General features: G+C 43.2%; 2 protein-coding genes across 4 annotated transcripts; one reads left to right on the forward strand and one right to left on the reverse strand.

The window, feature by feature from the left end:
- Positions 1-6: 6 nt before the first annotated feature.
- LOC115595859 (protein LCHN-like) lies at positions 7-13,340 on the forward strand. The gene is made up of 9 exons (XM_030440688.1): positions 7-723; positions 3,029-3,128; positions 3,369-3,527; positions 7,095-7,251; positions 7,356-7,494; positions 8,241-8,372; positions 8,474-8,624; positions 9,205-9,273; positions 9,791-13,340. The coding sequence occupies exons 1-9, from the start codon at positions 318-320 to the stop codon at positions 9,984-9,986; spliced, it is 1,509 nt and encodes a 502-aa protein (XP_030296548.1). The 5' UTR covers positions 7-317; the 3' UTR covers positions 9,987-13,340.
- LOC115595856 (FYVE, RhoGEF and PH domain-containing protein 4-like) lies at positions 13,262-23,849 on the reverse strand. 3 transcript variants are annotated; one of them, XM_030440683.1, is made up of 16 exons: positions 23,466-23,849; positions 20,905-21,036; positions 19,653-20,223; positions 19,048-19,564; positions 18,685-18,830; positions 17,246-17,402; positions 17,003-17,141; positions 16,746-16,804; positions 16,021-16,164; positions 15,612-15,784; positions 15,322-15,352; positions 15,127-15,210; positions 14,908-15,033; positions 14,688-14,828; positions 14,323-14,463; positions 13,262-13,806 (listed from the first exon to the last, which is right to left on the reverse strand). In XM_030440683.1, exons 1-16 carry the CDS (start codon positions 23,587-23,589, stop codon positions 13,483-13,485), a joined length of 3,009 nt encoding a protein of 1,002 aa, XP_030296543.1. In that variant the 5' UTR covers positions 23,590-23,849; the 3' UTR covers positions 13,262-13,482. The 3 variants fall into 3 exon arrangements, with proteins under 3 accessions (XP_030296543.1, XP_030296542.1, XP_030296544.1); XM_030440682.1 differs by having other exon boundaries at positions 20,905-21,039; XM_030440684.1 differs by having other exon boundaries at positions 19,048-19,561; positions 20,905-21,039; positions 23,466-23,848.
- Between the last annotated feature and the right edge of the window lie 391 nt (positions 23,850-24,240).

Here is a 24,240-nt window from a genome sequence, read left to right on the forward strand (position 1 = left end):
TCTTAGTTAAGGGAATGTGACAGATACTGGCGAATCGTTTTGAATGCAGCTCACTTTAGACGAAGGAGTTGCCCTCTCTGAACAGCATCAAATTTATGATCATCTCAGACAAGAAAGATTAGAAAGGTAGATGTGAGAGCTGCCGCGAGCAACGTCCATTTGATGCACAATGCGACCGTTCTGAACAGTTTGGAATAACTTTACGATGCGGGAATTGCTCTGAGCTGTGGTTATCTCAACGGATGGACCTGGTGCCCGTCGGCTGAGACATCATTTACGATCCGCGGTGAGACTGACGAGGAGGGACCGCCGACAGGATGGTGGAGCGGTCGGACCGAGCCCCTCTGCTGGACTGGGAGGAGGTTCCCTCCGCGGAGAAGCCCGGCGGAGGAGCGGCGCCGCCCGCGGCAAAGGACCGACTGTCGAGCCCCTCCAACAGTCGTGCACCAGCGGGATGCTCCGCGCCCGGGTTTGGGTGGAGCAGCGGTCCGGGGGGTCCCACTCCAAGCAGAGCTGTCTCAAACGCAGACGGCTGCAGCGCCCCACCCGCGACCTCCAGCACCCCGGCGGCGGGGGGCAGGGATGAAGCGCTGCGTCCCGACGACGAGGAGCATCACTCGGATGCAGGATCGAGGGAGGTGACGCTGGAGGAGAGGATGGTGAAATGGGAGGAGAAGGACCAGATTGTGTCGGTCTTTGTGGTCACGTTCAATACCAGATCAGGTGGGACATACGATGTGCAACATGAAATGACCATGGTCGATATTAAACACAGTGTATGTTCACAGGCAAGAGAAAAGGATCAGAGAGAGTTTAGAGCAGAAACAGATGAATCCCGCCTCGTCTGAAGCAGGCAACTCCTGTCTGACGCCCAAAAAAAAAAAAAACGAAGAGCGCATGTTTGTAGCAAGTCTGCAGAACCTTCTCCTACAGGTGTGGCTCTCTCTGACCTGGCCATAAGTTTAGAGACACGATTAAAAGCCACGACACCTCCTGCAGTCTAACCGCAGGGCAGCTAAATGACAAAATGTCAGGGATGGAAATCAATCAGCTGGTTTGCTTCTGCAGAGTAGGCCCATACATTCTTAATGAGGGGGGCATGTTGAAGACAGGGTGAGCCCCTGGGAAGCAGCAGCCGGTCAGGTTTACTTACCTGGAGGGAAATCAAACCAGTGAATGTTTCTGAGAGATGGAGGAAAAACCTGAGTGCGACACAGGAGCTTCCCTGCAGGGTGGAGCCGGGCACCGTGTCACACTGACAGGAGACCAGGAGGATGATGAGGTGATGGACAGGTTATGAAGGCTTTTTTTTTTTTCATTATGAGCTCAGTGGAAGGCTTCGTCCTGTGAGAACACACACTCTGATGCTGTTTACAGGAAAGGCCTCCATTTGGACTCCAGGTAGATGAGCTGGATCAACTCCTGGTCCGTACAGTCGGTACTCTTACCTTGGACTGACAGTCCTTCATACCAGGCAGGATTCACAGGGCGAGTCATAAGAAGATAAAACATGATGCATTATTGTTGGATATATACTGGTGTCCTGTAGGGCTGCGACAAATGACTATTTCCATAATCAATGAATCCATCAGTTGAGTCTATGAAATGTTAAAAAAAGGGGGAAACTCCTTATCTCAACTTCCCAGATCAGAGGGTGTCATCTTGAAATTGCCTTTTTTGTCCAGAATCCCCAAACTCTTCATTTGACTTCAAATGACTGAAAAGATTAACCGGTTAACTAATATATTAAAGATCCAATTGTTGCAGCTGTTATACAGCTAGTAGATCTTTGATATGAGACTAAATTATTAATTACAAAACAGTTGGCTGCATCATTATACGTGTAGCCATAGAGCGAGGCGTACCCTTTTACTGGGTATATATTATTAATGTTTTCTTCACTACAGAATTTTACAAACCACCGAAATGAAACGGTGCGTAACAAACTGCACAGAGCCAGAGTGTTTTCAGTGCTCACATTGACATCGAGTATCTACAGTTTGTGCACTCAAATGTCACTTTTGATAAAAGGAAAAATAAAGGAAAATATACCTCTGCCTCAGCACCACAAGATCATGTAGACTGTTAGGACAGGTCTGACAAAATTTTGCCAAGATATCACAAATGTATTCGACACCGCAGCATCAAGATATCCCCCAAGTCTCTGCCTACTTAAAGACTAATATATAATTATATCATTTTAATATCCAAAATGGCATCTTCTCTAATTAAAAAAATCCCTCAAAAAGTGATAATTATCTACTTTTTATATTTTCAAAGTTTAACTGCTGTACACATCACTTTAAAGTTGCGTGTGCTGACTATTGGATCAGGACTGGCTTCGTGACTTTGTGATGTCACAGATCCTGTTCGTAGGCCACGCCTCTTAAAAAAAAAGAAAGGAGAAATTGGTTGTTTTTTTTAAACCTTTTGATCAGAAAGTGCAACAGAAGAGCTGACAGGAAAGTCGGTACGACAATAGAGGGAAAGACATGCAGTAGTAGAGCGTAAACATGTAATACAGAACATGATGTCTCGAGTGATTTAACCAGCAGAGGCCTTTTAATATTGATCTCTCTGTACAGGAAATAGCCTTGACTGGCACTTTGCGATACCTAAAGCTAAACACAGCTCTCAAAGTGACCACGGAGCGTCTCTGGGGTCGGACCGCAGGTGGGGTTTTTTCGGGCCTCGGCGGACGATAGAGACCCGCAGGCTCAACCTCGTACCTGATCGGCTCGTGTTCCTGCAGGACGGCAGCTGACTGATGCGTGTAGCTGGTGAATAGGTCGTAAACAAACGCCGGGCTGAGTCACCTCCTCCGTCTCCCTGCTCCCATCAGGCCGCCGCGTGTTTGCTCAGCTGCCGCCCGAGCTGTGTCACTGTGGGGTTTTTTTTTTTTTTTCCACGAGCGCATAATGAAATGTTGATAATGTATTTACTGTCTGGACTTGTATCAGTATCAGACAGTTTGTCTGGCTCGTGTGTTTTTTAACATTCTCCCTCTGTGGCGTGGGGCATCGCCTAGGAAACATGCTGGAGTGGTGTCTGCCCAAAGACATGGACCTGGAGGGCGTGGAGTTCAAAGCCATCGCCAGCGGCTCCCACCGAGTCACCACGGACTTCATGTGAGTGTTGAGATGTTTTTTTTTTTTTTCCCCCACCTTCTTTGTAACCTGAAGGACGCAAACCAAGCGGAGGAAGCTTAGGTATTAGGATGCGGCCCAATGTCTTCCTCCTGGCAGGACAGAAAGTGTTGCCCGGCAAAGAAAAAAAAAAAAAAAGAAAGAGCCGAGCCATCTGGCAGTGCCTTTGCTTTTCGTGACTCATGGCGTCGTCTGTCTGCCTCTCCTCTCCTCAATCTACAGCTACTTCCGGAAGGGCTGCTACTTCGGCCTCGCCTGCTTCGCCAACATGCCGGTGGAGAGCACGGTGGAGAGGGGGGCGAGGATGAAGTCGGTGGGGATCCTGTCCCCGTCCTACACCCTGCTCTACCGCTACATGAGCTTCCTGGAGCACCAGGTCAGGTAAGAAGAAGCTGCCCCCCCCTTCATGTTACCCAACAACAGATTTAGAATATGAGCTGTCACCAGTGCTCATTTCCATCAGTGACTCATCGCTCAGTAGATCTGTGATCCCAATAAAACCCAAAGATATTCAGTCAACAACACCTCACCACACTGCGTATTTAGTAACTGTTCTGGAGCTTTTGATCATCCTCAGGAGTTGAAGCCTCTTATGGAGCTGTGGGTGTTTTCAGAGCACTTGGAGCAGCAAACGTCACTTCCTGGAGAGAGACGCTGCAGAAAAACTGACACTTTGGTTGCGTCAGTATTGGACAACACTCTTTCTCCAGAGGAAGTTGCATGTTGTTGCGTTAAAAGTTACTCAAAAAACGGTTAGGCTTCAAGGCTTCAAGTTGAGACCGACAGTCTGATGATGTGATTAATGGTTCACTGACTAATAATTTGAGCACTGCTTAATGTGAGCCGGGTAGAGTAGTTAATAACAAGAGTCTAAAGGTCAGTTGGTGATTTATTAAGGTGTTAAAGGGGATGGCCCGGTGGGAAATAAATAAACATAATCTACGTAAATAAAATTTTTAGAAATATTTTGTTACAGAGGTGGTTTGGTCAGAGGGTGAAGGAATCGAAGGAATGTTAAGATGATATTATTGGAATATTACTCAGCAGCAACTACACATGGCTACTTGACGCCACTCCATAAAATATATAGGCTGCAATATAGTATAGACTATATAGACTTGAGCGTTTTTAGTATGTTGATCAGAGAATATTATACGTCAAGACTAAAGTGTCGGAAGGACAGGACTGACAGAAAGAGGTGCAGTAGTGACACATCCGTGTGATGCTTCAGCACCTCGGAGAGCGCCGTGAATTTATCACTGCATAGGCACAATTAGGGGACTGATATTTCAGAGTCATGGTTGCACAAATGTCAGTCACGTCAAGGATCAACGATTCAGGTACACTACACTGATCTATATCAAACTAAACAACTCCTCTGCCCCTGTGCTATCTGCTGATAGGGGAGGGGGGATGAGAGGCTTACAAGAGGGAGACAGCACACCCCCCCCCCCCCCCCCCCCCCACCCATATGGCCTCCTGTCTCCAGCCATGTTAACGCCTCTGTGAGCTGTCACTTTAGCACAGCACTGCTTTAAACTTACTGCTTACATCAGCATGCTCACAATGACAGTGCTAGATATGCTGATGTTAACCAGATATAATGTTAGCGTAACACTTGCTCATCAGCGCTAACTATAAAGGTACAGCTGGGGGGGACTGGAAAGTTAGTCACAGTTTAGTTTAGTCATTAAAGGGTACATCCACCAATTTTACACATCATAGTGTGATTAGCGGAGTACTACTGCATATGAAAACATAATTTAAAGCCCATTTGTTGCTCCAGATGAAGCTGCATGGAATCTGATAGATTGCCGCCAGTGATGTCACTCAGTGGCTAAGTTGCATTGTGGGTAAAGTAGGCGCCAAGTTTTGAGAAGCGGTCAGTTAGTCTAGCTTTGCACTCCTGTAACACTGTTGGGCTCATCATGGACAGCTTCAAGACAAATGATCAGCATGGAACCAGAGATAAAACCTTTATTGCTCCATGCATTCTATTTCCGTTTCAATCCAGGTGCCTGCATTACCCACAATGCAGCTTAACCAATGAGCCACAAAAGGCTTTATACTACTTTTTCACATATGCACCATAGCACTCCTTAAGACCTGTGAACACACTGTAATGTGTAAAATTGGTGAAGTTACCCTTTAAGTATTGGATAAAGTGAAAAAGTTGACCGCGGTGAAAAGTGTTTATATGTTCACTGATCAAAATAAGAGGGTTAAGGCAAAATGAGTCCCCATGTAAGTTCAAATACGTCCTCTAGGGGCTGCTACTTGGGCTTTAATTTCTCCTCTTAGTCTACTTCCTCTTCTTTAGTTCCTCCACTCTCACACTTTCCTCGACTCGATGTAGATTTCCCTCAACAACACTGCACTTCCATTTGTTCCTACACACAATCAATAGATGACATCAGATTAGATTCATTTGGAACGTGTTGACACATATTAAAAAAAAAAAGGAAGAAAAGCAAGTAAAGTAAGAAAAACCAGAACAGCAAACATGCAGCAGACTCACAACAAGCCACACAATACATTGGCTGGTGTAAACAGGTCTGTGCGGTACATCCCAAGATTCCCCCCCGTCACACTTGCTCGTGAACACAGCTCTCTCTATATCCAGTCCAAATTTCTCCCTGCTCGCTCCGGTCCTCCTCTCTTCCCCCCTCTCCACAGTTCCCACACTCTGGCCTCTCCTGGTCACCGGTCACATTGTGGTCATGCTCTTTACTCATCATTCCTCACGTAGCCCGCTCCAGATACCTCGTCTGCTGACTGCCATTGCAGTTATATAAAGGGCTCACTGTTGGTCACAAGGTGGTTAAGATATTTGGGAATCTATGGGTACTTTCCCCTTTTTTTTCACTCTCTCTTTCCTTCCTGCTGTTTCTGATTCAGTGGAATACTGTGAAAAGGATTCTGGTGATAGAATAGTTGACTAAAAACTCACATTCTGTAGTCAGGGTCTATCTATGTAGGGCTTTTCCTCTGTACTTCGGTAGCCCACTGCTTCGGTGGCAGTCCAGTCCAGTCCAGTCTGGACGAGCGTTTCCAGGCCAAAACCATTTGTATGACAAAGAGCTGCAGCTGATCCTTTGTGTCACAATGCTGTCTCTGCACTCATTACTGCTTGTTGACTACATTAATTCCACATTTTAGTTCAGGCTCTCTGCGCTCAGCACCTGTCCAAGAAATCTTGAAAATAAAAAAGGTAAAAAAAATCAAAGCACATGCAGAAAAAAAACCAAAACACTTTGGTGAGGTTTGTGCTGTGTGTAAAAATCACCATGTTTCTGAATGATTAGAATACGTTTCATTTGGCTCATTTTTTACTAGGATTTGAATTTAAAGGACAAGTTCACCAAAAATGTAAGCAATTCTCCCACCCAAAGTCGGGTAAAGTTTCGCAGGCCACATAACATCTCTGGAGCTTCATGGCAATACATCAAGCTCCTAATCAGCTTAAGTAGATGCAGACTTGTCCAGCATAATCCAAATTGATTTGAAAAGATGTTATTTTCACCCTGTGTGCCAACGCCTTTAGCTCAGCGGCCACAGAGAAGACTCTAGCTTCAAAAAAACATTGTGAATAATGTTTTTTTGAAACCTACTTAATTCTATAGGTCTAAGAGCTTCCAGAAACTTGGAGTAAGCCGTACGATCTGTATGGAGTCATTTCATGTTTTTTTATTATGTTAGGTTTTTAGTTTCCATCTACTTCAGTTGTTTAGAAGACTGCTGTTTTGCTGTGAAGCTCCGGAAATGTTCTGTGGGCTATGAAGTTTCACCAGACTTTTAATCAGCATGAGGGTGAGAAGTTCACAACTGAATTTTTAATTTTGGATGAAGTTGTCCTTTAAGCTGTATTCAGATTACGCTTTGGAACATTCTGAGAAGCTTCTCTTAACTCTGTACAAAGCAATGTTTGTTATCTGTCCCTTGCTCCAGGCTCCAGCTTCAGTCCCCAGGCCACTACTCTCCACTGGAGGCCTTCTACGAGGACAAGCGAGCACTTCTGCCCCCCAGTGGCGACGGTGTCGTTACTGCATGTCCGGCCAATGCCTGGGGAGCTGCGATCAACCACAGCATGCACCCTGAGATGAAGGTAGGGCGGACGCCTCCACCTCCACCTCTACTGCTGCGTCTTTTCGTTACACTGCGTCGGTCAGTGACACTCTGCTCCTCTGTGTATGAATCCCTGTGCACCAGATCACCCACCCCGCCGGCTGCATGTCCCAGTTCATCCGCTTCTTCGGGGAGCAGATCATGGTGCTGTGGAAACTGGCTCTCCTCCGCAGACGCATCCTCATCTTCTCCCCTCCGCCCGTGGGCGTGGTCTGCTACAGAGGTGAGAAACACCTGGATGTGTTCACAAGGGGTTTGGAAGTTTAAAGGAATAGTTCATGTTCAAGTTCAAGTTCATTTATTAGTACCCAGAGGTAGATTTTGTTTGCAGCGACAGAGTCATTTCCCACACATATGGGAAAACATAGAGACACACACATCATTCAAACTCAGGACAGCGAAAGCTAGAAAAAAAGGAAAGAAAAGAAGAATCTTAAAGTTTTTTAGAGAGTTCTTACAGGTCCTCCGTCATTCTGTGGCGATAGTAAATATATGAGAAGGAAAATAAAATTAATAAATATATATATATGTATAAGCAAGATGAAACAAAAAGAAAAACAATTATTTAGGTTGTAAAAACAGACATAATGTGTAAGATTTAAAAAAATAAAATAAAATAAGTAAAGAGTAAAAAAATTGAATAACAACAAAGAGTAAAAGTAAAAAAAACAACAACAATATCAATCATTTGTGCAAAAAAAAAAAAAAAGAAGTAATTAGTTAGACATATGCTTCACCAAAAAGGTCTCACAATCCTTTTACAGCTCTGAAGCCAGTAAAACTTGTAGCACAAATAAAGCAAAAGACAGTTTTCTTGACTGACTCAGGGGGACTTGACGTCGGCGCGCATGCCGTTCCTCTCCAGCTGTTTTAGCGTTGGACAGCCTTGCACGTCACGTCACGCACTCTCTCCCACTCTCGTGCATCATTTCTCTAATGCCACCCTCCAACCCCCTCTTCCCCGCTCAGTGTACTGCTGCTGTTGCCTGGCAAACATCTCCATCCCCGGGATTGGCGTGGCTGTGCCCGAGTTCCGCCCCTTCTTCTACGTCAATGTGGCCGACATCAGCGCCCTGGAGAACGAGCTCTCCTACGTGGCATGTAAGTGGAGGCTCGAAACGTGTAAATAAGAACTGAAGAGGGCTTGTCGGTGTAGTATCAGCGTATCTCCTCTGTGCCAACACTTGTATTTGGATTCATAGGCACTACTGAGAAGATCTTCGAGGAGAAGAAGGATCTGTATGACGTGTATGTAGACAATCAGAATGTAAAGACCTGCAGAGACGGCCTGAAGCCTCTGCTGCGCCTCAGCACCGCTGACAGGGAGAAATATCGCAAACTCACCGAACAGAGGTAGGTAACGCAGCTGACAACAACAACAACAACAACTAATCCTTTAAAGACTAAAACTAGCAGTGAATTTAGTCTAATAAAATGTTTTTACATTGTAACCAAAGTTGAATAGATCTTGTTCTCCAGAATACTTTTATGAACATAGGGACTGTGGTTTGATTGGAGTCGGTCCTAAATACACCATCCTGCTGCTGTAATACTTCTAAATGTGTATTGATCCGCAGCTAAAAATAGTCCCCGACTAATGCAGAATTTCCTTTAGGATAAGGGCAAGCCTTATCACTAAACAAGATGCTCATAACTTATGACAAAATGCAGTCGGCTATATTGCAAATTCAACATTGTTTTGAAAAATCTGCACTGCAAATAAATCCGAACTTGTCAGATACATGAACTCTTTAACCCAAACCAACGAGAACTCAATAGCTGACAAAAATAAATAAAAACATTTAGTCTAATCTCAACTTCTGTAAAAAGATAGCATGTGACCTAAAGATTTTCACTAGATCCTTATTAGTTCTGCATATCACTTATCATCTCTCATCTTTCCATGTGTGTGTGTGTGTGTGTGTGTGTGTAGGCAGATGCTGCTGTACTCCCAAGAGGAGAATGGAGACTGTGTGTCCAGTGAAGAGGATCTCTTTATTCTGTAAGTACATGATTCATTAAACCAGCCAGTGGAGCGGTAACTACTGATACAACCTGATCTTTCTATGAGAACTCCGGGTGGGAAAAGTGAGCACGGCGGCAGCTCAGAGACTTGAGATTAAATCAGAGAGGAAATGAGCCAGACAGAATCTCCCGACCTTTGTCCTCCTCTCACAGTTACTGGGAATATTAAATCTCACGAAGAGGGGATTTGTGCCGATTTCCTTCGTGTTCTTTTTTCCATGTGTTCACTGCATTCTGTTCAGATCCCATCGAGATTATTTATAAATCATGTTTAAAACCAGAATTGCTGTGCAAAAAAAGAAGCAAAAACATACACACAGAAGTAATGAAATGCAAAACAAAATAAATCTTGTAAGTTCAATAAAAAAAAATTAAAAAAAAGATAATAAAATACTGAAGTCATTAATATCAAAGACCACTGGAAACATGTACGTCAAACTGAGTGTATTTTAATTGTGAAGAAACAGGATCTCTATCTCCCACCTTCCTTCCAGGTTTTTCCTGGAGCAGAACAACAGGATCTTCCAGACCCTCAGCGAGGTGGCAGGGAGCTCCGATCCTACGCTGACTCAGGAGAGTGTGAGGGCCATGGGTCTGGATCCTCACGGGGACCGGCTGTTCCTGCTCCACCTGCTGGAGGTCTACGGCTACGACACCCTGCTGGTGTCGGAGCAGCTGTGCTGCAGTTGAGAGACGACGGACGGCTGGCTTTTCCGCCTTTCATCACTGCTGGCTCTAAAAAGAGGGGGGTTGAGCTTTGAGTCCTGCACTACTGGCTTCTCGGAGTCTCCGGGACCGTTTGAGCCTCCAGAAGTTTCTCTGGTATTACTTTTTTTTTTTGGTTCTGTATCTCCTTGTGCTTCTTTCGTTCACAGTGGCTCTGCTCCTTCACCACCTGGTGGCAAGAGCAACAATTGGAGTCAGGCGGTCAGTTCTGCTTCAGACCAACACACCCTTAAAATGGATTGCTCACCGCTGACTGATCAAAGTGAGGCTCTGAATCGGATCCAGCTGCAGTATTTTAACACCGAGACCGTGTTCGAATGCAACGGACGGCGGGTCCAAACCCTGAATGATGTGTAGCAAGGGACTTCTTCGAAGCGGGAGCCAGTGATGTGGAGATTTTCAGAGGACAAAAAGTGTGCTGTATGAAAGTGTAAAACAGAGGGAGCCTTCCTATAGATAGTCCTGCTTCCCCCCCCGATATGTACAGCGTGTCAGTCTGCGTGTGTGTGATACGGGGTCCGCCTCTGTGTTAGTTGTATCAAGTGCTGGATTCAAACATCTCGTTTTTTTTAAGCCTCTATGTCCAAATCAGGGCCTCCTCTCTTGGAATCGAACTAAAATGTCACTACAAGCAGGTTGAACCACCCTCGTCTTTAACAGCCATGTCTGTAAGCACTACTGTTAATATCACAAATGACCAACTCGCCATTGAACGTTGGCGGTAATCTTTTTGTTTTGGCCCCAAGCTAAGACCAAATCAGATTTTCTAATGATGTACAAAAGGCAAGGGTGACGACGTCCACGAGGACACAGAGGCTTTTTGAAAAAGGCTTTTTTTTTTTTTTTTGCACCCTGGCTGTCAGCTGGGCCTGCAGCTCAGAAGAATAAGCTGTTAGTCAATGAACACTGTTTTTACCGCTTTTCTTAAAAAACGTCCGATTGTGCGCGTGCAGGTCTGGTGTCAAGACAAAGACAGGCTTTCATGGACTGAGTTCACAGCCTCAGATAATACTCTCAACTGAGAGACAGCGAGTTGCTCTTTCCTCTACAGCTACCATCTGCAGAATGGATCAGAGAATCGGTTCAGACGGAATTCTATAACTTTAAGCTCTGTCCGATTTTCGAAACACACCATGGCAGCATATATTTCCAGCTCCGCTAACCTGTTGGCCTATTTGTTATTATGTTGTGTTGCTTATTGCTGTTGATATGTGACGTAGTGCACATGTGACGTGTCAATGGGAAATCAAGAGTGAACCTTGAAGTTGCATTAATCAAATCATGGCCACTTGAGGGCAGCGGAATTAACAAATGACATGGCTGTCGTGTTGCTAACGATGGCCTGATACAGTGCTGTAGGGATGACGTACTTTTGTAGATTAACCCGGAAGTTAGCGTCACCCTGGTGTCCTTGGCAAACACAACTTCATGACACTTAGCGTAAATTTAGTCTAAAAGTAAAAAGCTAATGTTAGGCTATAAACAGACTACAGACCAACTTCTGTGGGATATTTAATGACTTTTTTATATGTCGTAGAATAAAATGTTTCAATATCTCAAGTCTGTGTTAACCACAGACCTTATTTCAGGCATTTAACCAAAAACCCGCCTAGCTGTTCACCTTTCTTCCCTAGCAAACTGCAAACGTTGTACGTCGCCCGTTTAGTCCTGGGTTGGGAGGGAAGAGTCCATTTATCCTCATGTTGGCTGAAATGAAAAATCACTCGTATGAATGCTGGAAATACGGTTAATGAGAGTAGCGAGGTCGAATCAGAGTGTAATTTTCAAAAACCAGGATTAGCTACGAGGCTAAAAAAGCTCCTTATAGTAACAAAGATTTGTATTCTCTGTATGTAGTCATTGAAGTCTGTTAAATGTACTACAATCAACTATAAACTTGTGTTGACATAGCAAACAAGACACCGAGTGGGAAGATTGGCTATTTCTATGTAGTAATTCTTAATGCCAGTCACTGGATTCGAGGCTGACAATTTAGAAAAGGTTTTTTTTTTTTTTAAATGGTTGAGAGCTGATAATGAGTTGATGAGTCTCACAGCCTGAGAAGAAGCCGCCCTGTAGTCCGGTGGTACAGCAGCAGATACGTCTGTATTGCCAGATGTCAGCGGAACGACTGGCCAATAACGCTACATTTTATTTTGGCCTTGCTACAGAGCTATATGTCTTGCAGCTGGCCGATTCTCATAATAGACAGACAAAACATTACTAGGGAATGCTGATAACCTTAGCTAGAACTTACTATTACAGAGCAGCTTGATCCGTTAGCTGTAGGCTTCCAAGTAACTTAGGTGTATGAATGGAACTAAAGAAAAACATTTGCCTAGTCGTCATATTTCAACTATTAATCTTACAATAGCTACAAATACATGACCTCATCCCTACACATCCTCCACCAGATGTTTAAACAGAGATATTACAAATGCACACGTTAGCCAGATGAGGATCTTTACAACATGAGGCGTTGGTGTTCTTACAGCTCTCATCCACAGGATCAACAAACATGGAAGTTTCTCGCAGCTGCTTTAATAGAAAAATATTGATTAATGCCGCTTTAAGCAACTTTTCCCTTTGATGGCACTTTTTATTTTCTGTGTCAGTCTGAAAACCTCTTTAGATCAGGTGTAGTTTAGTAGTTTGCAGAGAACTGCGAGGTCGATATTCCTGGGAATTTCTGTCATTGTAACATCTTTGCTACATGAAAATACACGAGCTGAAAAATTAAGCAATTTATTCGATCAACATCGTAATCATGTTTTTCTAATATGCCGGTTCTTCTTTTGGATTGAAACATGCTGCACATCAAGCTAAGTTGGTGCTTTGGTTACTCTATAGGCTTTGTATCGGCCACAGAAGATATCACAACAAACTAGGTTATAATTGTGTCCTTTTCTGCTTTAGACTGATCATTTTTATCCATATAGGTTTGTTTTTTTTTAAATACGTGTTCAGTTCTTTGTTTAGCTGTAAATCATTTTGAGTGTAAATATTCAATTGTTGTAACATTATCTGTGAAGAAATGGGATCAGTTGAATGTGTTTTATAAGGCAATTACGATCCCACAGAGCCTCTGTGTATCACTGAAACACTCACTGCAAATTGTGTGTTCAAGTGTCCGCTGTAAGAAAACGACATAGCATATTTTCAGACTACATCGCATGGCACCTTAGACAACCTGTACAGAGCTGAAGCAACCGTGTCCGTAGTGGAAGGGATAGTCTGACTCACGTTAAAACACCTTCACTTTATTTATTTTACTGTAAACCATTTCAGAAATAAAGTGCATCGCCACTTATAAGGAAACGCAGTTCTCAGTCTGAATATTATGTATTAACAAACTTTACAATTCCTGAATTTCAATTGTGGATTTCATTCGTTCCATCACACGCCATTCAAAGCTACTGTCTTAAACGTCAATGGACTCGTTCCATCTGCTGCAGGATGTTTATATGAGGACATGGTTTTCTGTGTTGCCAATGATAATAAATTCCTCATCGCTAGAGTCTCTTCCACCGGTCACATTACCATTAATACCACATTTGGAGCCATTGGTGATGTCACAGGCACTGAGTGAACCTGCTGGCATCCTGCCCGTCACTGCAGCTTTCAGAGCAGTCATCCAGCTCTGTTTAAGGTCCGAGCCTTCGCAGGAGAAAGTATGGGTTGTTCTGGATTGGCTTAAACAGAAACAAGGGTGACCCTGAAGCTCCTGAGGGGAATCCTCCACACTGCAGCCAAGCAGACGTATACAGGATAGGGGCTTCTCATCCTGGAGATATTGGAGGGGGGGGTAAAAGATGTGCACAATGGCACAATTTGGAGTGGTCAAACAAGCTTCAGCAGAATAGCTTTGTTTAGTTATAAAAAACTCCTAAAAAGTTATTTACAGTAGGCCCAGATTGCTAGACCAAAATCATGAGAAATATTCTGATTTTCTGTAGATACGTTTGTTAAAATTTGGCCTTTCATGAGGTTTTCTTCATAAAGAAAGAGGCAGATAAGGTAATACTTTATAGCCTTTACATTTAGCCTTGTTAGTGCATGGCTACAGATGCCGACTGCAACGCTGTGTGGTTGTCACGGGGGAGTGGCTCTGGCGACATGACAACATCGCACGCGTATCTTCTAGAGACAGTTACCCAAATAACAAATACATACAGCGATGAGTACTTGGCATCACAAGTTAAATTATGAAATAAAGTGTAATAGTCTCTCACATAATATACTCGATAATACAGTTCACCACATCGTTACATTAACATTACTTTAAATCACAGATGCCTACCTGTGGAGCAGCGTACAGACAGAGGGTCAGGGGCTCAGTCCTGCTGAGAACAGACCACACCTGCTGCCAGGTCTTGGGGTTGTCACTGTATAGCAGGAAGCCACTCATGATGCTGTCACAGGACACTGCAGACATCTCAGACTGGAGGAGCACACACACAAAACACAATTCTGTTAATACATCCATGTTATGTTGTATTTCATGCTCCTAAAAAGGCAGAATTACATTTTCTGTGCAGAATATGCCCTACTATAATACTTCAATAACAGAGGTATCAAAGGTATATCCAGTTCCCACAATGGTAATTATCATTGATTTGAAAGCTAAACCTTTGTCATAACCTTCAGAAAACACACAAGGTTTACCTCCAGCATCCGTCTCTTCTTTCCCTCCACCCTCTCCCCTCTCTGAGTCAGGATGGAGTAGCAGGCTTTGCACACTTTGTTCAGCTTGTTTCCGTCATACTCTAAAGCCACTTTATTGTCTGAACACTTCCAGCACACCACCTGTGGAGCAGATGAACTGTCTAGGTTATATTATCCGAAAATGTGGTTGTATCTGAAGCTATGGCCTCTCGTCACTCACGCAGCCACAGGCTCTGCAGTGATGTCTTCTCCTGGTGAGTGCATTGAAAGGTTCCTGGCATTTCATACACAAGGTCACCTCGTTGTCTCTGATCCAGCGGGGGGCACGTCTGCCGAGTTCCTCCGTCTAAAAAACGTTAAGCTAGGTTAGCTGGAATTCTTAATAATTTCCTGAATAAATTATAAATACAGAAACCCTCCTTCTGAATATCAAACTTACTGGTTCTTCTACATTAAGCTCCTTCGAAGCCAATTTGAAAGTTTCATGTTTCTTTTGAAAGACATCGATGGCTCCTTGAATTACCTGGGAATAAACACTTGCTTTAGAAACCTCAGTTGACACCACTGAATATTTAACCAACCCGTGTAATATTTAATATGTTGACCTAAACACTGAATAAATATACATTTTTACCTTTAGCCACTCATCTCGGTCTTGTTCAGAGCTTGAAAAAAAAAAGAAGAACTTCAATTCAAATTTGTTCACAGGTCACATTATGTCTGCTTCATAACTATAAGACCCTCTACCAAGGCTACACATTCCTCTCTACTTGTTCTGTAAACACAACACATGTATAGACAGGTTTACAACATGAGATGTCTCGGACAACCAAAGAAGAGCCTAAAACGACATAATCATGGGAGAGGTATAAATGAATGCTGCCAACTGGTTTGATACACACTACAGTTTTACTGTGAACACACCTGGCCTGCAGCTCAAGGGTCTTCTCCTTTCCAGACACCTGGAAGCTGTATGGATGGCCGTCATTGGTTGTCTGCTGCACCTGCATGCCGTCCACTCCAATCCTGCAGCGCACAGTGAAACGCTGGCCAACCAAGCTGAACTTAGGAGTACAGCACAGCAGGAAGTTGTTGAACTGTGAAGAGAAGTTAAGCACCAAAGTTCCTTTAATAGCCAGCAGTCCATACATTATTTCTCTTTTTACACTTTAAGGTGCTGTTAGCTAGAATATCATTTCGAAAAATTTTAATAAAACTATGATTAACAGAAGAAAATTAGAGGGTTTTTGGCAGATCGTGAATCACTGTGTCGACAAAAGCGCCCAAAGACGAAGTGTCTCTGCAGTTTATGTCTGTGCATCAGTGTTCTAACCAGGAATAGGTGTCTCTCCATAGCAGACGTGTTTCGCGCAGCAAGCTTGAGCAGTCGACCTTCCCTGAGGAAATCGTTGGTCGGGTTGACCACTTCCTCCTCTCCAACCATCTCGTATATCTCCAGCAGCCGCTTCAGACTCTCCTACAGAGGGGAAAAAGGGAAAACGTTAAAAAACACATCAGCGTGGAATCACTAGCCGTGTTTCCATCCAAATGCACGGCACATTTTAACCAGATTTCAAGATTGCAAAAGAAACTACAAATGAATGCTTGTTTCCATCCGCAATTGTAAAGTGATTATTAGGAGTTGGTTCATCCAGTTTAACAGTAGGTGGTGCCAATTCTGCAGTCACAAAATCATTATACCACTACAAAAGAAGAAGAAGGCACAATAAAATAATTACTTAATTAACTAATTAACAGAAGCCAGTCCAAGGTCAAACATTGGTAAACAATGTAGAAAACACAATTGAAATCAAATTGTCAGTGTTTCCATTCAGGGTAATTTTTTATGTGAAAATGAAATGTAACATATGAAATAAAAAGTTAGTTAGCAGAAAAGCAAGCAGACACACTCTGGCATATTAAAAATATTCCATTTACTCTCTGTTACTATGACCATTACTATACAGCAGTAGCATTTCCAATAATATAATCCATAGGTAAAGCAAAATATTAGATGGATATGTGGTATGATATATGTGGTATGTAATGGTAACCTACAGCTCTGTGGATGGCGCTGTTTGAGTGGGTTGCTGCCATGGAAATGGTCTGCAAGGACTCTGCAGGATGAGACACAGGAAAGTTTATCCTTCTCATTAAAGACAAAATGACCCATGGAAGACAGACAGGAACTTTATGAAAGCAAAGAGAGCCAACCAAATGTAATACAAGCTCACTCAGAGCAAGCATATTTGTAGTCAGACCAATACGGCCAGCAACAATAAATGGCTATAAAGACAATGGTGCAGGATACTTACTGTGAGCAAACTCATAATCTGGGTTATCCTCTGACAGTTTCTTCAGGTAATCCCTGAGCAGCATCTCATAACGTGGGACCCTCTGGACTGGTTCCAACATGTGGTGCTGCAGGGTCAGGCTGCAACACTCCTCCTGACTCTAAAAAAAACAGGACGATACATACAGAACATTCGGCTCAGACCTCTACACTTTCAGATGCATAGGAAAAGGTACTGATCAGTCTGCTGCCAAGTGTGTTTTACCTGTATGTCCTGGATGATGTTCCTGAAGGCAGAGGAGCGTTCTGTCCAGGTCCTCACCAGCTCCATGGCCTGGTCAAAGTTCCTGACATAGTCAGCGTACATCCTCAGGAAGGGTGCATGTTGTAGCATAACTTTCCCCAGGCCTGGGCTCTCACTCCTAGATCGATGGAAATGGGGAGGTTAGGGGTCAATTGCAGACCTGTTCAACTGGCAGCCCATGGGCCAATAACATAATTGATCACTGGTTCATTGATCCTTCTGGTAGTAGGCCAATTAGCCCATTCATTAGTAATGTCTGTTGCCAAGCACAAAAAAAAACACTCTTATTTCATTGTAACGTTTTAACTCAGGCCATTTAAGCAGGGAAAATTTTAGAGGAGCAAACAACCTACTTTAGGGTTTAAGATTTAAAACATTTTACTGTACATCTACATTTACACATTTCTTTTCAAATGTGAGAACTAAGATTTTTTTTGAAGTGCATTGTTTTCCCGCAATTAAATTCCGAACTTTACAGGTCAGACATCTGGGCAGGAGGCTAAGAGTCCTACCTTTGATACTTCACCTATATTCAAATCTGACCCTTCTAAAAAAGTAGTGGAATAGACCTGCTCCAGAGTTCCAGTACAAGGCCGTCTAGAAGTTCTTGGATAGAGACACTTAGTTTTGCAGGCCCTTTGCTCCACCACGTTCTTTGAAATCAAGCAATGAATACAATGGAAAGTTCTGACTTTCAGCTTTAATTCAAAGTTGTTAAAATCCAAAGTCACATTAACCCACATTGGCCCTTTTAATATACTGCAGGAGTGACTATACTTATGCCCCTTGGAGGGTGGAAATTGAAATGTAACGTTGGGCCACCAGCCAAAAGGAAGCACCTAGTGTAATGCATTGTATTGTTTCATTAAGATACAAAATAGTACTCAGGTCTCAAGTTACCCCAGTTGACTGACCTCCAACACATACTGTCACTCTGCACGCCATGCTCATGAGAAATGGTTTACAAATTGGCATTGGTTAAATTTAAAAAGCAGCAAAAAAGTGATTATTTTTGGATAGAAACAAACTGAACTTTATGGTGGGCTAGCTTTGGCGTGTAGGCCCCACTCTGGGCAGATACATATTCTCCAAATTTCAGGGGAGGGGACAGAAAATCTTTTTACAGTGCCTTGAACCATCATATTCAATGTTTTGGTTGAAAATCCTGATGTCTACTCCAAAAAGACAATAACTGAGCATCTTCCCTGGTAGTGTTAGAGCTGCATGGTAGAATTATCTAATTAAGTCACTCTGACTTCAACTGAGCATCTGTTTTACTTGTTGAAGACCAGAGTTGTCACATAGCAAATGGATTTTCATACAGCAACATTACCACAGTGGGGCAGTGTAACAGCCAGGCCAGGCCTGAATGCTGTCTTGTTTCTGACACCGACACCCACCAGTGGCTGATGCAGTTTTCCAGGTCAGGGAGCAGGAACTGGCCGTGGAAGGAGTAGATGGAGGAGATGTTGGAGAAGATATTTCTGATCACCTCAGGAGGGAATGAGCCTCGACCTGCCTCCTCTGTTAGGCGTAGGCAGAACACCTGTGGTGAGAGTTGAGACATCCTGAAAGTTACTGATCTACAACACAAGAAATGTTCCATCTCGCAAGACCAACAACTACGGGTACTGCATGATATACTTCATATCATTAAGAACTATGTCATTATAAATAGTCATACTCTAGTTGTATCTTTTAGCATCAAGTGGACTGTGTTTTTTTGTTTTTTTTAAATAAATGGAGGGACACACTGCACTGACCTGGTCTAGCAGGTGGAGTCGAGCCACGTAGGCCCTCTCTGTCTGCAGGAGTTCATTGGCTATCTTGTACAATTTCTGCTCTGGGTTCTCTTCATCTTTTGGCTCACCTACTCCCATTTCCTTCCTCTTCTCCTCTTCCTCCTCTTCCTCTTCTTCCTCTTCTTCCTCCTCCTCCTCATTTTGTGCACCTTCAGACTCCTTGTAAATCCTGCCGTCTTCTGTAGTTGCCTTATTCCACTGGCAGGAAAACTTGGAGCCATATCCTTTGTGCATCTTGCCTTCTTCCATTCCGTCATTTGTTCCTTTAAAATTTACCGCTGTACAATCTCTCCCCTGCACCATGGCATCCATGTTTCTTGGGGAATGCTCTTTGCCATTGCTTGATAGATAGACTTCACTTGTAGAATGATTGAGTCGGTTGTTAACGGGGACTCTAATGGTGATGGCTTGCCCGTTGCAGTTGGGCGATTGCAGCATTTTCAGTGGAGAGCGTTCAGCTTTTTCAGTAGGAATCCTGCTGAAATAAAATGTAACCATCATTTCAAATTCGAAGTAATACAATTCTATACATCAGTGCCAAAATAAAATAAAATTCTAAATCCAACCTGCTCTCATCCATGTAAACGACCAAGTCAGGCACACTCAAAGATTTCCCTGTGCCTCTCCCTTTTCCATCCATCTTGCAGCTTGAGATTCGGGGCAGTCCTAACCAGGATTTAGAGTTCTTGGCTGGGCTGTAGCTCCCCATCCTCCACTGCACGGGGCTGGGGGTCCGCAGTTTCCCTGCGAGTGGGCTATGGTTCCTTGGGGATAACTTTGCAGGGCTGTGCCCTCCTTCCTTTAGCAGGCTACAGCTCTGAAGGCCTCTTTTGCCTGGACTTGGAGAACCAAAAACTGGACTGCTTGTAAGATTTGGAATCCTCTGAGTGTGTCTGGCAGGGCTGAGTCCAGACACACCATTTAAAAAACTGTTCCCCCCTCCCCTGACAGGACTTGGTGAGCTGAGACAATTCTGTGTGGGGCTGATACAGGAAACACAAAGTGCAATTCCTCTGTCAGGACTGTCCCGATCTGTGCCATTAACTCGCTGAGGTAGTACTTTTCCTGTTGTAGGACTGTGGGCTCGAGGCTGTCCTGCCCTCAGAGGACTCTGGAGGTGAGCTGGTTTAGGAGGCACTGTATAGACACAAACGGCACACTTTGCTAAATTATACAGCGTCAAAATTTCATTTAGAAAATTGTCAGAAACAATAGCAGGATTGGTGATTCTCCTAGTATTTCCCCTCTCCATGCCCATCTGATTACGTACATCACATTTTTTTATATATATATTTTTTTAAATCAACACATTAAACCCGATATGGCCGTCTTATCCTGTATCCTATGATGCAACTCCATCAGCAGAGATATCGGGTTATTTTCTTTTTCAGGGATCGTTTAGTGACATGTTTGGGACAAAGGTTTACTTGTGGAGAAGAGCTGAACTAAACAGGACTGCTCACATTACCAAAGATCCTTTACTGATTTGTTTAGGAAGAGGATTGACTTGGCACAGATTAGAGAAACTGAACTTTGTACATGTTATCTTTTGTTGTTTATATTTGAATCCTCTAAAAATTGATACTTGTTTTTATTGAACCTGGAAAAAGCCACCAGGATAAAGATTTTAAAAAATTCAAATGAAATGCAGGGCATAAAACCAACAATCTGTTGATTTTTACAGATGTGACACAAAACACTGAACAAAGATAAGCTGTGATGTCAAAGAGGATTTTTTTTTAACATTACTTACAGTAACAGGCTTTCATGGACAGCAAGTATTGTTCAGTTTTATGTATGTGAGCCACAGGAGCCTACCTTGTGGTTTGAAAGGTGATCCTTTAGCGGGGCTTCTCTTAACGTCGTCCTCTGCACCAAGTTGAGAGTTTGATCCATAGACGCTGTCACAAGCTCGACCACAGCTGTATGAGCCACACACCCCGGTGCTCACTGCTAAAAACAAATAAACAGTTACGATTTGAACAACAATAGATACACAAGCACGTTAGTTCCCCTCACTGCAGGGAAAAGTCTTCTGTGAGAAGAAATAAAGCAATTGCACACATTCCTCTTGAATGTTTAAATGTTGAGATCTTCATGAATGAAAAAATAAAGTATTGTGGACTTAGTTGGCAGGGTCCTGGGAAACTAAATCAGGCCCTAGTATCAGCCTCAGAACCAACTGTTTCCAACACATTTTCCCTTGTAGGTAAAATACAAACACAAACTAAATATTCCCTCCACTCCGTCTTCATACATGTACCCACCACGTACTGTAGCAGTAAGCCAGCTAGTGCAAAGATTTTACAAATCTCACATTTTGAACAAAAGATCCCATCTTAAACAAATATCCTTGTTTGCACTGGTTTTGTGTTTAATTTAAGGACCATCACAAAGAAGACTGTACATGGTTAAAATCATCTGAAATCTGCACCGACATCCTCACATCACAGCAATGTACTACTTCCAAACTGTGTAACTGTGCGCTTACCTGCGGTTTAATTCCAAACTTATGCAAGATTATCCATGATTTGTACAACTAACTTAGGCTTTCCTGTTTGCTCCTGGCACCGCTGGAGTGTGACAGATTTGGCCGTCACATGGAGCTGGCTAAAGCCTACTTTCTCAACAGTGTAATACTTCTGCTTTCTAACTTCTCTCTTTTCTCCTCTGACAGTCAAAATCAAGTCACGTCAGCGTCTTAGAGGCAACGCTCAATACTTGACAACGCAATAACAGAGTACTGTCACAGCCCCACAATCTTGTATCGAGGCAGAGCACAAAATCTTGAAAAGAAAACTACAAAATCATTTGAGCAATTTTTTGCTACCAACTAAATATCTTCTGGTTGTGGACAGAAGACGACATTTGCAGACCTCATCTCGGGCTTTGGAAATCACTGATAGACATTTTTCACCATTTTCTGACACTGTATATGCCAAACAAATCATCGATCGATAGAGAAATAAATGAAAACAATTACTAGTTGCAGCCCTTAATTAAACATGACGTTTTGTGGTTAAATAAAGATATCCGGCTAACGAGATGACTGAAATACTATGACTGGAGCCTAAACGATATCGAGATATTGGTCAATACACCCACACTCTTTGCAGTGAACCAGAGTAATGTGGTTATCCAATACTAGCAGAGGCGGGAACTGAAACAGCTTCACTCCAAATGTAATAAATGCAATAATTACAAATCACTCCAAGCATCGTTTCCTGCACTATGTTCTTTAAAGACCAAAAAAGAAAAAAGATATCTGCTGATATGAAAATATCTGTGATGGGCCAATATCGTCTGATAGCATCAGCCAACAGATCAGCTGATTGAATGCTTGCATGAGAAGTTCAACAACATGCTTCTTTCTTTCATTCTTTCCATCTCTGCTGGTCAGAATCAGAAATCAGAAACATATATATGCGTATATTCTCACACGAGATTCTTTAACGCCTCACATTTCAACTTGAGCACGTTGAAGCAGCCCATACAGTGCATCAGAAGCCAATGAAGGGATGCGTGGCACTGTTGAATCCTGCATCTGACAGTACCATTGGAGCGAACGCACTTCTTTAATCTGAACAGATAGCTCAGCCTCAATGGGGGAACAGAGCAGCTTTGTGCGTGTGTGTGTGTGTGTGTGTGCAAGAGAGGGATTGACAAATGCTGGTCTCAAGACACACAGGCAAAGTCCAGGCTGAATCAGGAGAAAGAGATTTCAGTGGAGTAATCCAACAAGTTAAGAGGCTAAGAGGCACCAACATTCATGCACACACACACACATATATGTACTTCTTACAGAACAAGAGAATTAAGTAACAGCTGCCTTAATAATTTTGGTTTTGAACACTGGCAGCTTTCTGACATAATGGGAAATACTGTAATTTGAGCTCTATTTTGCTGAAGAACTCATCATATGCACTTTTTTTTGGCCACAAAACCAACTAAAACCAGGTCCCCCATCTATGGTGACTCAGGTTTCTACTGTTGGTCACTTCTTAGGGCATTTTAGCAAGTCAGAGTTACCTTACAGGCTCCAACTCTAGTTTTACATCTTCTATGAAGCACAGCCTGCAGTTGAAAGCAGAAAATACAAACAAGAGCCAGTGCAGCAAATAGTGTTGGTTTTTATCATGATTTGGAACAAACACCTTGTCTACTGGCCCACTGGTTCATATTTTAAACACACACCTGACCAAAATGAGCTACATGCTACAGAGATAAGCAACAGGCTATTTAACTACTTTCACACAGAGAGGTCTCTTGTCTGACATTTTGAACCATCGGTTGAAGTCCTTTTGCAATTTGCGAAACGCCCGAACAATTAAAAAGCATTTTCTAAATCTTTACTTGTCTTTTAAAGGAAGCTCCTTCACCTGTCTGCGAGGCGTGGCGGTCCAACGCAGCACCTTTCACCTTCCGCCTGACCGCCACCCGTCTGAACTCCTCCGCATCATGGCAGCTCAGGGTCAAACTATTCCTCTTCTTCAGGTCAAACATGGTTGCAGGGTCGCTCCAGCTTCAGCCCGCTGTTTCTCTGAAAATGCAGTAAACGAGGAGACCAACTGGTATCAAATAATTCAATCACTGCCACCAACGTTTGACTGGCACCCACTGTTGCCACCTCCTCAGTAAGGAAAGTCGCTATTGGCTCTCCTGAAAGTCGCTAGAAGTCGCTAAATTTCGTCATCGCCCAATTTGCATAACTGGCCATGTGCATTTAATTGTAATGCGCTGTAGGAGAGAGGAACACCGTCGTGAGAGGGACACAAAGTGATTAAAAACACTCTTATTATGTTTAGAACTACATATAAACTTATAACTGCAGGGATTTATTTTAGACGAAAACATTTTTATATTTACATCGGATCAGCTTCGCGCATGCGCGATTTTGCAGTCTGGACGCGGAGAGGTGAACATCATCTCCTCCAGCTCTGACTGCAGCTGGGAGCCCTGACAAAAACTCCCTGTGCTACAATACCATTACAAAATTTTAATCTCTGTGATACTGCTACCTCATGTTCCTGTGGTACTGGACCACATGTTCCTGTAGTAAATTCCTGTGGTCATCGATTGGTCTGTGTGGTATTTTTGTACCTCAGGCACTGTGGTACTTTACCATACATTCTGTGGTACTGTATTACACATCCT

The sequence above is a fragment of the Sparus aurata genome, chromosome 14 (assembly GCF_900880675.1).
Source record: "Sparus aurata chromosome 14, fSpaAur1.1, whole genome shotgun sequence".
Taxonomy (NCBI): domain Eukaryota; kingdom Metazoa; phylum Chordata; class Actinopteri; order Spariformes; family Sparidae; genus Sparus; species Sparus aurata.

What these genes read in the sequence shown, in the direction of transcription:
- LOC115595859 (XM_030440688.1), top strand. Translation starts at nt 318, where the DNA reads ATGGTGGAGCGGTCGGACCGAGCCCCTCTGCTGGACTGGGAGGAGGTT. An exon ending in CACGTTCAATACCAGATCAG is followed by an intron (nt 724 to 3,028) that starts GTGGGACATACG and finishes GGCATCGCCTAG; the next exon opens with GAAACATGCTGGAGTGGTGT. An exon ending in CGAGCTCTCCTACGTGGCAT is followed by an intron (nt 8,373 to 8,473) that starts GTAAGTGGAGGC and finishes TTGGATTCATAG; the next exon opens with GCACTACTGAGAAGATCTTC.
- LOC115595856 (XM_030440682.1), bottom strand. Translation starts at nt 23,589, where the DNA reads ATGTTTGACCTGAAGAAGAGGAATAGTTTGACCCTGAGCTGCCATGAT. An exon ending in ATCACCTTTCAAACCACAAG is followed by an intron (nt 20,224 to 20,904) that starts GTAGGCTCCTGT and finishes GTGTCTATACAG; the next exon opens with TGCCTCCTAAACCAGCTCAC. An exon ending in GACTCCACCTGCTAGACCAG is followed by an intron (nt 18,831 to 19,047) that starts GTCAGTGCAGTG and finishes CTCTCACCACAG; the next exon opens with GTGTTCTGCCTACGCCTAAC.